Raw genomic sequence first — 12,175 nt, 5'->3', positions numbered from 1 at the left:
TAGGCCACCGCTGATCACTTCTTCTTCATGAGCAAGTGAAGCATATTGAGATAGATTGTCACTTCATTCGGCATCATATCAAGCAAGGTACTCTTCAGTTGATATATGTTGCTTCTACGGATCAGCTTGCTGATATTTTTACGAAGGCACATTCACCGGAGCGTCATTGTGACTTGATTCACAAACTGAAGATGGCTTCCTCACTCTCATCTTGAGTTTGAGGAAGAATGTTAGCTTAGCTATACATTAGCATAGCTTAGCTATATATTAGCTTAGCTAGTGATGTGACTGTACATTACGTAGCCGTTGGAACTGTACATTAGCCGTTGTATATGATAGCCACCTTCTCCTTATAAAAGGTGGGCTATGGCTGTTTCCCAAATGCAATAACAAAGGATCTTTCTCTTCTCCTTCTCTTCCGCTCCTTCCCCCCTCCTTTTACAGTTTGTACGTCACATTATGTGAACAATGACCAGCTTCATGTGTGAGAATCTGTATCTAATGTGCTCCTAACTAATTTAAATATGCTTCTTGCAAAGGCCGGTATTGTTTGCTCAATCTAGTTTAACGTGCTGCATTCTTGACCCAGTGGGATTGCTTGCTCCTCCTTTTGCTAATAATAAAGGCCAAGCTCTTTATGCTGCTGGAAACTGATGAGCTGAACTCTGAAACTGGACAATCTATTGAGATAGTTAAGGTTTCCAAGAAGCCTGTTACTTACTTAACTCTTTCTTAATGACATGTTAGTTTGGGATCCCGATATTTGTTACCATTTACGTTTTTCTTTGAAGATGGAGACTCTCCAGTCATTACAACTGATGGTCAGGAATCAGCTTCAAGATCCTGGTCGAATAAATGCGAGGTAGGGTCTGATTACAAGTAGTCGTGCTTTGCAAATATTGCCTTTGTGGCAAGGTCAGGCCATAAGTGAGCCTGTGCATGTTCACCTCATAATTGTCTTGCCAGTAACAAATTGGTGTGTGAGTGGATAGTGTAGCAGCTTAAAAATAGGTTTTGAATGGATGGAGTGCTTTTAGAAAGCTACACATGAGCTTCTTGTTTAGAACTGTTTCGTTAGCTGTGTCCTTGTTTGGGGTTGGTAGCAGGGTTTTCGAAAGCTAGAGGGGCTCTTAAGGTGACAGAACCCACATAAGGCTTGAGGCACAAACTGCCAAAAGGACACTCGCTTGAAGAAAGCAAGGCACCAGTTTAGGACAATGCATTAGAAAGACAACTATTTTTTCTCAAGATGCATAAATAGACTCCTGAAAAACTGAAGGATGGGTCTCCAAGCTGATTCTGGAATTTTAAATGTTCCTTAGACTTCAGGCGGTCATTGTTAGTCGACTAGAATTGTTATGTCTTTCTTGGTACCTGGAACTCTGAAGCCTCCAACTTCTAGTTCTAAGACCAATGCAGCAATGCTTTACTACTACATTGATTTATTTCGGCTCCATTCAATCCCCATATTTACTTGGAGAAGAAAATCCACGGTGTTGAGGTAATTTAATCCAGGAAATTATTATCATGGCGTAAATTGTTACATTGTGCTGTAAGATGTCGCACCTCGGTCGGCAATTGAACTGTGTAGCTCTGCGTTGCCTGGATTTGTGGGGCAAATTAGTGAATTACAAATTATTTTTTGATTTCCGCTCGTTTACTTTTGCACTCTTGAGCTTGGGATTTGTCTTACAATCCAGACCAGCGATATCTTTCAAGCTGACGATCTTGAAAGATAACAAACCAACTTCTTGGGATTTGTGACCAGCGATATCTTTCAAGCTGACGATCGCGAAGGATAACAAACCAACTTGACGCTCTAAGTTTGTGTACTTTTTTTTTTGTGTGCTTGTCTGCAAAATTATCTATTTTGTACTTTTTAATTATGAATTTATTTGTCTCCCACATTGTAAATATATGTGTATGTATGTATTATTAGAGTTTTAACTTAGAAAAAAAGATTAATTTTAAAAAATAAATATATCAGTTTTATTTCTTAAATTTTAGATGGTCTAAAAATTTTAAAATTCTTGCCTTTTTCTTTTCAGAACGGTCGCATTTCCAAAAACTCCGACTCAGTTTACATTACTATTTTTTTTGCTTCACGGGACAAAACAGTTTTTCTCTCTTTTTCTTTTCTTTTCTTTCAAATCTTTTTTAAGTTTTTTTTTCATCTCGGCAAACTGAAGAAGTTGGAATCGATCGGGTCAAGCTTTCTCAACAATCGTGCTCGTTAAAGAAGAATCGGATTGAGCCGAATTACTGTATCTTGAGAACGACATGCCTAGATTATTCCTCTATAATATTTTTTAAAATAAAAATATAGTAGTTTTTAGGTAAAATATTTTCAACATATATTGTAGCCTAAATGAATCTTGACATGGCAATTTTGTGGACTGAGCGAGATTAATCAAGGTCGGTAACCAACATAGTAAGATGGAAATATTTGGAAGGACATGAGATCTTCCAAAACTGATTTATCTTTGCAGGAATATAAAAGACTATAGATTTTGGCAAATACCATGATTTTTGAGCATCTTGTTCTGTGTATAAGCGCCTTTAAATCCGTTTTCTGGATTGATGTTGTTTGGTAAAAAAACTTAATTTTTATGGAAAAGGAAATTCATTTGAGATGGTAAAAAAAAAGGAGATTGGAAATAAAGAGGATATGACTAATATTGATTTACACGGTATGACAATTATATATCTACTCCTTGTAATTTTTGATGATAAATATCAACTATTATTTTTATACGCTAATTTTTGTTGAAAAGGAAACTCATTTAAGATGATTGATGCAGCATAGTTTACTTAGTTTGTGATCGAAACCTTTGCATTTAAGATGATTCATACCTGACGATGCAATATAGTTTGTGATTGAATTCACCAAAACTATCTGATCTCTTTTGTATTGGATCTGGATGAACAGTCAAAATCTTTGATGTGGAACCTAGCCGAAATTAGTTTATTCAGTTGGGACTACTAACATATCATATGCAGGGGCGGCCCAATGCATTTGGGGGCCTAAGGCGAACTTTCTAAGAGAGGCCTTTTTTTTAAATAATAATAATAATAATAATAAATTTTAATAAGTGCAAAATACTTTAAAAATTTATTTAAAAATAATCCGTCTAGCTTTTTGAGATGCAAAATTGCTAATCAAACTTTTGTACTCAAGATTCATTAAAGTACTATTTTCAATCGATAATATAGCTAATCCATTTAATCTTTCTTGTGACATAGTTGACCGCAAATAAGATTTTATCAACTTTAATTTTGAAAAACTTCTTTCAGCAGAAGCAACTGTTACAGGTATTGTTAACAATATTCTGTAAGCAATGCATGCATTTGGAAAAGAATCTGTTTTTTTAATAAAACTTAAAGTATCAATAGGGGTACAAGTTTCTATTTGTAAAATTTCTTTTAAAACGTTTAACTCTGAAAATAGATCAAGACCATCAATATCAGAATATTCACCATGCTTTAAATAGTTTTCAAGATTAAGACAACACCTTTTCAAATTCTCTTCATTCAAAGATTTTAACTTTCTAAAATTAAACAAAAAACCAAAAAAATCTTCATATATGGTGAATTGTTCAAACCTACTTTGAATTGAAGAAATAGCTTGATCTACTACATATAAAAAGTAATCAATTCTAAAAGATTCTTCAGCTGATCTTATTGTCTCATCATCAGTATTTTCATCAAATTGTTTTTTTCTACGGATCACACGTTTTTCACGAAATGTAGGTTCTATTTCCATTTCATTTGCAATTTCTTTAGATGAATTCAAAGCATTCATAAATTCATTTTCTCTATAACTTTTTAAATAAGAAAGAAGACCTTTTAATTGATCTATAGCAACATCAATATGCATGTCTTCAGATTGTAAATTCTTACTAACTGAGTTAACAGCAAACAATATATCGTACCAAATATTCATGCCTAATAAGAATTCAAAATTTTCAATCTCATATGTAGCTAAACATATGGCTTCACTCTTTATTTTAGGATCTTCACTAGTTTCCGCTAATTGAATTAAGGCATCTCTTATTTTAGGAGCTTGATGTTTAATTGCTTTGACACTTTCAATACGACTTTCCCAACGTGTTTGTGATAAAGGTTTAAGAGTTAATGTAGATACATTATCTTGTAAAATTTTCCATCGTTTTGTAGAAGAAGAAAATAAGGTATAAATTCGTTGTATTACTCCAAAAAAAGATATAGCCTTAGGACATGAGTTAGCAGTATCACATAATACTAAATTCAAGTTATGACATCCACATGGTGTGTAAAATGCTCTAGGATTTATATCTAATAATCTTTTTTGTACACCTTGATGTTTTCCTTTCATATTAGATCCATTGTCATACCCTTGTCCTCTTATATCATTAACCTCAAGTTTATGTTTTTCTATTATATTCATAAGTTCATTAAAAAGGCCCTTTCCAGAGGTATCATCTACTTCTAAAAATTCTAAAAAATATTCTTCTACTTTTACTGGACTTGTTGAAGTATCTACACATCTTAAAACTAGGGTCATTTGTTCCTGATGGCTTGCATCAGGAGTGCAATCAAGTATTACAGAAAAGTATTTTGCTTCTTTAATCTTTTTAATTATTATAGCTTTAATTTCAGACGCTAATATTTGAATCAATTCATTTTGAATATTATGACCTAAATAATGATTGTGAATTTCACCATATTGAATGCGTCGAACATGTTCTTGCATTACTGGATCAAATTCTGCAATCGTTTCAATAAAACTTAGAAAATTTCCGTTATTGCTTTGATAGATCTTTTCATTCTTTCCTCGAAATGCTAAATTATTTTTTGCAAGATTTTTTACAACAGCAATAATTCTCAATAAAACTTTTTTCCAATGATCCTTCTCTTGGTTTATTTGTTCTTGGAGACTTTTATCAATTGTCTTATTTTTTATCAATCTCACTTCTATATCAATCCACCTATTCATGCTAATGATATGCTCATTAGTTGTTTCATGACTTTTAAGCTTGATACCTAGATTTTTCCAATCCCTACTTCCTTCATTGACTAATTGACTCGTGCTAGACTTTGAATCAAATAATTTACAACAAAAATAATATACCCTATCCAAATCCTTTGAATACACTAACCATCTTCTATCATATTTTTCGCCATTAGGTAACTTACGAATGTAATGTATAGTAGAAAAGTGTCTATTATTTTCATCCCTAGGAAAATAAAGATCATAATCTCTAATTGGACCTCTTTCTACTAATAGATCTCTCAACTTTGTATCAATATTTTTCCATTGACCAGGATCATATATATTTATAGAAATAGAACTAGTTTCATTAAACTCTACACTATCCTTATTTATCCTATCTTCATCTAATTTCTTATTGTGTTCTTCACTAGATATTGTTTGGTTGTCAATCTCATTTTGTTTCGTTCTTTTTATATCATCTTCTAACTCTATTTCGTTTTGAGTTGAACTTGATGTAGTGTTTTGTTTATTTGTGACAATAAATCTATCTAAAGCACCTTTTTGAGATTGAATGAGTTTTTCGATTTTTCTTTTCTTTTTGAGTTTTTCATACCCACATTCAAATTTTCTATTAGACATTTGAATCCAAAAATAATATTATCAAACCAAACAATTAAGACAATCACTACAAACAAATCAAAATAGAATAGAGTTGAAAATGATAAAACCCGAAATGCCAATAGAAGCGGTGCCGGACTCGACGACGAACTCAAGTCCCAACAAGCGGTGCCGAACTCAATTTTAATGGAGACCCTAGACATGAAAAACTATTATCAATTTTTAAGAATAGACATAAAATTTATTTTAAAGAATCCGACAATAAAAATTTTGATAGCATTGAAATATAAATAGTAAAGTGGAAATGGGTGCCGGCACAGTTCCGGCAGCCGGCACATTCTGCCCAAAAAATAAATCCCCCGTTCCCCAGACCCAGACACCCAGGGGCGGAGCCGCGGAAACAAAGGGGAAAACAAATAAGAAACAGGGGCGGAGCCGCGGAAACAGGGGCGGAGCTGGAGAAGCCAGAAGGAGTACTCACCTGACACCTAGTCGAGGACGGACTGCGGAGCCGCGGAGGGCCGAGAACGAGAAGGAGACCTGGAGAAGAGACGCCGGCGTCAAGTCTCAAGAACCGAGTTATCGAGATTCGAGGAACGGGAAGCCGGGAAGGAAGAGGAAGAACTATTGAATGACTTGAGTCAAGATTCAAGAACCGAAGAAGAGCTGAGCTGCTGTCTGCTGAAGGAAGAACTCAAGGATGAAGAAGAAGACGCCGTCCACTTTGGTTATTTGGGATTATGGTGTCGGACCGATCGGCTGACATTTAAGAAGTAAGAAGACGGTGGCGTGCCAGGCGGATGGTTGGATGGAGAAGACGGGCTAGTTGGCTACGCTAAGGCTTGGGCAGCTGGAGAAGACGCGCTACGGACGGGGGATGGGCGGATCCGCGGATGGCTAAGATGTCTTGTCCCGTTGCCGTTGGCCTGGATGCCGGTTGCGGACCGTTGGTCGCTCATCGCTGCCTGTTGGTCGCTGCCCGCTGGTCGCTGGAGCCTGGAGGAGGAGCTCTCCTAGAGGCGGAGGCCGGAGGCCTTTCTTTGGTCTGAGGCCCTAGGCGACCGCCTCGATCGCCTAGGGCTCGGGCCGGCACTGATCATATGAGTTATATATGGTAATGACGGCTCGTTACAATCAAAAAGAAAATAGAAATTTTTTATGCTTTATCTTATTCACGTCCACCTTTTGCCTCTCTTCCCTCGACACCCTTCACCTTTCTCTCCTCCGCCTTGCACGACTCCATGCGAAGCCGAGCCCCTTTCTCACCTTCGAACGGTCGACGACCTTCGAACGATCGACGTAGGCTGCTGAAGAGCCTTCCTCTTTCTCTCCTCCTCTTCTTCCTTCCGGCCGGCCTGCTGTTTTCCTTTTCTGCTTTTCCCGAAGTTTCTGTGCTAGGATTTGGATTAGAGGTTTAACCTGTTCCTCTCCTCTACCACTGGTCTACTGCTTGCATGTCATCTCGATCGCTGTGTTCCTCCTTTGCTAGGGACTACCTCTTCTGGAAAGGGTAACGAAACCCCCTCCACCCCGCCGGCTCCGACCCTTGGGCCGCATTTAATTCTATCTGCGCGTTTGTCCCCCCCCCCCCCCCCCCCCCCCGATCAGTTTTGATATGTAAAGAGAGATTAAATTATGTGTTGATTGCTCCATGTCGCAGTCACGGTAGCGATGGACGGGGCTCCCACCGGCAGCGCTGGAGCGATCCTGGGCAATTACAGACTCGGAAGGACTCTCGGCGTCGGCTCCTTCGCGAAGGTGAAACAGGCCAAGCACCTGCTCACGGGGCACCAAGTCGCTATCAAGATCCTCAATCGCAGTCAGATGAAAAGCGCGCAAATGGAAGAAAAGGGTAATCTTCTTCTTTTCTTTTTCTTTACAAAACAACAACAGCAACAAGAACAACAAAAAAAAAAGAAAACAAAAAGAAAAATTGTTATATCTTGCTTGTCGATTGCTGTGCTAGCATCTTGTTCAGATTTGTGTTGAAACCGCCTCGATTTGATAGCTGATAATTACAATATCATCTCTCTGCATGTATTGTAGTGAGGCGAGAGATCAAGATACTGAGAATGCTCAGGCATCCCCATATCATCCGCCTCTACGAGGTCATTGAGACACATGCAGACATATATCTTGTAATGGAATACGTTAGCTCTGGGAGTTGTTTGATTACATTGTAGAGCGAGGCAGGCTGCAAGAGGACGAGGCTCGTCGTTTTTTTCAGCAGGTACATTAATTACTTAGTACACTGTTTTCTTTTTCTTCTTCTTTTCTGGGACAAGCTTCCTTGCAGTTATAATTATAGCACGATGTCGTCACTTCTGAATGATAGATGTTTGCAGCTCTTTATTTAGATTTTGTTTCCAGCACAACTGCAGGATGTCATTCTTGAGGAAACAACTGATGAACTGATCGTTCTTGTTTTGGGGCAATTTAATTCATAACAAGTTTTGTCTTTAAGTTATCCCATATCTTCTTTTGTTCTATTAATTTTATTTTTTTGACGACTGTGGCTATGGTAAGCGTACTTGAAATGGAAATGAGAAATAGTTCTTGCAAGTAACCAGAAAAATTGTCACTGCATCTACTTTTTATCGGTTCTTCTAGTTTCTGCTGAGTTAGGATAAATCCTTATATCTTGGTCGAAACAGATCATATCTGGTGTGGAATACTGCCACAGAAACATGATAGCTCATCGTGATCTGAAGCCAGAGAACTTGCTGTTGGATTCCAAATGCAGTATTAAAATAGCAGATTTTGGCTTAAGTAATGTCATGTGTGATGGCCATCTTTTGAAGACTTGTTGTGGAAGCACCAACTATGCTGCCCCCGAGGTATAGAAATACTGCCATCATTACTGATATCACTCGCACTTCTGCAGTGTTAATTGAGTGCATTAGAGATGCTATTTTTATGGATTTCTTCAATATCAGTGTAGTATTTCCTTTGTGTAGGTTATTTCAAGTAAACATTATGCTGGCCCTGAGGTTGATGTTTGGAGTTGCGGTGTCATTCTTTATACTCTTCTTTGTGCTAGGCTTCCTTTCGATGATGAAAATATCCCCAGTCTGCATAAGAAAGATAAAAGTAAGGACAATGCCAAACACCTTATCTTGAAAATATACTACTCATCTAAATGAATACCTTTCCATGAAACTCGAACTTTTTCCAGGCTGGGACGTACACTCGTCCTGGCTGTTTGTCTGCTTCAGCAAGGGATTTGATTTCTAGGATTCTCGTAGTTGATCCCATGAAGCGAATCACTATTCCTGAGATTCGTCAACATCCATGGTTCACACCTCATCTTCCTCGCTATCTGACAGTGCCTCTACCTGATACAATTCAGCAAGCAAAAAAGGTATGTTATTGTGGTTTGTCCTTAGTCTTATAAAGAGTAATACAAGAAATTCTCTTGCTCTGTTGGATTTAAAACTTCTACCTCTTCCTTCATATGCTTCATCTCTTTGCCTGAATTGAAGGTGTTTTGTTCTATTACTGGATAGACAATGTGTGCAAATGAAGAGAAAGGCGCCCAATTTTTCAGTTGTCATGCTGCGAATGCTGATTTGTGGGTCTAATACATGAGCTAGAACTTCTCCATTATCTTATGGAGCAAGTTTGCTTCAGCTATTGCTGTTTTGTTTGTAGCAATAAAGATTACTTTTGTTTAAGCAGAGATAGTACACAGACAAAGTAACTAGATGGTCAGGAAAATAATTTGAAGTCCATGGTTTTATCTGACTCTTGGTCATGGCTTTCATAATCAATATTGTCCAGCTATAGTGAACAAATTTGTGGATCGCATGTCCTATCCTCTTCTCCTGAATTTTAAGATTTGTAGCATTGTTTTTGTGACATGGGTTCTGCATGCTTAATTGTATATTATCATTTGTTGCTTTTGAAGAGCCCTCTGGTGAGTTCCACAATTATTTTTCGAAAAAAGACTGCAGAGCAAATATTAACCTGAACTCCTAATTTATACTTGCAAACTTTTTCTTCATGTAATATTTCTGTTAATTCGCAGCCACTTTTGTAGATTGATGCGGATATTTTTCAAGAAGTTGTTAAAATGGGTTTCGACAAGGACCATTTGGTCGAATCTCTGCATAATAGAGAGCAGAATGAGGTGTTTTTTTGTGTTCTGAAGCTTTTAAGAAGTTACTACTACCATATGAAATTATATAACTGATATTATAAAGGATTCTACATGCAGCCGTTTCATATTACTTGCTTCTGGATAATCGGTTCTGTTCTACCGGTGGCTATCTTGGAGCTGAGTTTCAAGAAACTATGGCATGTTCTAAATATTTGCAACCGACTCTATTGAACTGTTTCTTTTAGATTGCTTATTTGGTCCCCTATAGATTCAATGTTAATTCATAAATGTGCGTTTCTGTAGGAATATGGTTCCTCGTATATGAATTATTGCAAAACTCCAACTCCAGCCCTTACAAATTATTCATCTAGATATATGGATCCACAGGGCGTTGGTTCTAGGGTACATTCATCTGATTCCAAAGCATGGGCTCTTGGACTGCAGGTCAGTTGTTCTCCTTGTTATGTTATCTTTGCCTTTGTTTTCAGTTATATATATGTATTATATTATATATCTGTATTTTGCTGCAGTCGTCAGCCCATCCTTGTGCAATAATGATGGAGGTCTGTAAAGCTCTCCAACAACTTAACATTTGTTGGAAGAACATTGGACACTATAATATTAAATGTCGATGGGCTCCTGGCTATCCTGCTCCGCATACTAATCATAGCATTGGCAATGAAGCTGCCATCGCAGAAATTGATAATATTGCTTGGATATCATCTTATCTAGTCAAATTTGAAATTCAGGTATGTCTTCTCTTGTTGTATCAAGAGGACTTGTTTGCTTTTAATGAGTCATCATTATTCACTTTGCTTAAGTTTGTTTTGATCTGTAGTGCAACCACCATTTTAAAGTGATAATGCCCTAAATTCTCCTTACTTCACCTTTATTTCATCAATCTCTCTGAAAGCATATTGTGGTGGTTATATACCATAGATATTTTGCTGATATTACCTCATTTAATTTGCAGCTGTACAAAACCAAGGAAGAGAAGTATCTGCTTGACTTACAGAGAGTCCAAGGTTCGCATTTCCTTTTTCTTTATCTATGTGCTGCCTTCCTTGAACAGCTTATGTTTGTACCATGATAGTTCTCCATTAGGGTTTTTTTTGTTTTTTCCTCTGCTCACTTTGATACCCTTGAAGTTTGTGAATATGTAAATAGGCACTCTCTGTGGCTTCCCTGTGGCTGCCATGTCTTTGGAATTGCTTTGGTGCTTTGGTGCTGATTTTTTTCACTTTGGTCAACCATAGCATCCTGGTGGATACTTCTGAATCCCATTTGAAACGATAATCTTGTTAAGATTGCCTCTGCCCATAATGCATTAAATAGTAGTGCCTCATATTATTGAAACCTCCTATATTTTCTGATTGTTGTGGATTTAGGGAGGGCTGGTGGCACATTAAGAAGTCCACAGTCAAAAATTCAGTAGTACCTATTGACTATTGTCTTTATTTCCTTCAGATGATGACCTGCTATCAAATTTTGGCTGTGGTGATCTGATGCTATAGATTTATAGCTTTCAACATATGAAATTATGGCTGAGTCAATGTTGGAATGAAGTGTTGGGTGGCAGCTATTTTATTGGATTCATTTTTTACAAACTTGTAACTTGGTCTGGACAAATGAGCATGCAGTGGATCACTATGGTGATCTAAAATGTCTCCTCATTTATCTGATTTCTTTTGATCCTATTATTTGTTTGACTGATCGGAATAAGCCAACTGGAGTAAAAGAGCCGCGGACTATTGGCAATCTTGATCATAAATTTAGCTAAATTATATAGATGCACTATAGCAATGCATTTCATAGATGTGATAGCTTGCGTGCATTTGCTTTGTATTTTTGGAGACCGAGGAAGAAAGTGTAGCTATCTTTTTCAGCTTGATCGTTACTTGTTACATTCGCATGTATCTTTTGGTGACTTTGATGTCGGCAATTTGTTGATACTGGTTCTCTAATCATCCGAAGGTTTCATTGTGGAGTTACCTTTCCCCACTTTTCGGGATATATACCACTTGATGTGGTTGTCTGCTTTCCTTTTTTTTTTTTTTTTTTTGCTAGAGAAAAAGGGGGAGGGGGAGGAAGGGACAAGCCCACCCCGCGTAGCAGCCCCCACTGGGCCCCCGCCCCGTCAGAAAAATGTTCGATGAATTGTCTGCTCTCTATTATAAACACAATTCTTGTAGTTTTTGCTTGACTTGAGCCTGATTGTGTTGTTTTATTCAAGGATTACTTGCCCTTTGCACTATCTTTCGTGATTTTACTAAATTAGAGGGTCTTTGCCTATCTCTCTTCTCTAAATTAGAGGAAGTGCTAATTAAGCCGGCTAGGTTCAGGTGCATTATACGGCTTCCAAAATATTTCAACCTTTTTCTTTCTACTGTCCAGCTATTGCACAATTCAGTGGTTGACATTGAATAATTTTTTTTATATAAAAGATACAATTTGGACCCAAACTAACCGGCCAAGTCAGTCTCCTC

General features: G+C 37.4%; 1 protein-coding gene and 1 pseudogene across 1 annotated transcript; one reads left to right on the top strand and one right to left on the bottom strand.

Annotated features, from left to right (window-relative positions):
- Nucleotides 1–2,916: 2,916 nt before the first annotated feature.
- Nucleotides 2,917–6,833, bottom strand: LOC149768861 (uncharacterized). Its single transcript, XM_089928734.1, has 2 exons — nt 6,804–6,833; nt 2,917–5,170 (listed from the first exon to the last, which is right to left on the bottom strand). The coding sequence occupies exons 1-2, from the start codon at nt 6,831–6,833 to the stop codon at nt 3,113–3,115; spliced, it is 2,088 nt and encodes a 695-aa protein (XP_089784860.1). The 3' UTR covers nt 2,917–3,112.
- Nucleotides 6,834–7,261: 428 nt separating this feature from the next.
- On the top strand, nt 7,262–11,571 carry LOC103722912 (SNF1-related protein kinase catalytic subunit alpha KIN10-like; annotated as a pseudogene).
- Nucleotides 11,572–12,175: the final 604 nt, after the last annotated feature.

The sequence above is a fragment of the Phoenix dactylifera genome, chromosome 1 (assembly GCF_051530095.1).
Source record: "Phoenix dactylifera cultivar Ajwa chromosome 1, Ajwa_hap1_PhDact_Kaust_v1.1, whole genome shotgun sequence".
Lineage (NCBI taxonomy): Eukaryota > Viridiplantae > Streptophyta > Magnoliopsida > Arecales > Arecaceae > Phoenix > Phoenix dactylifera.
The sequence above is the reverse complement of the archived record's forward strand: the minus strand, read 5'-3'. Positions and strand labels throughout refer to the sequence as shown.

What these genes read in the sequence shown, in the direction of transcription:
- LOC149768861 (XM_089928734.1), bottom strand. Translation starts at nt 6,833, where the DNA reads ATGGAGTCGTGCAAGGCGGAGGAGAGAAAG. An exon ending in GCAAGGCGGAGGAGAGAAAG is followed by an intron (nt 5,171 to 6,803) that starts GTGAAGGGTGTC and finishes TACATTCGTAAG; the next exon opens with TTACCTAATGGCGAAAAATA.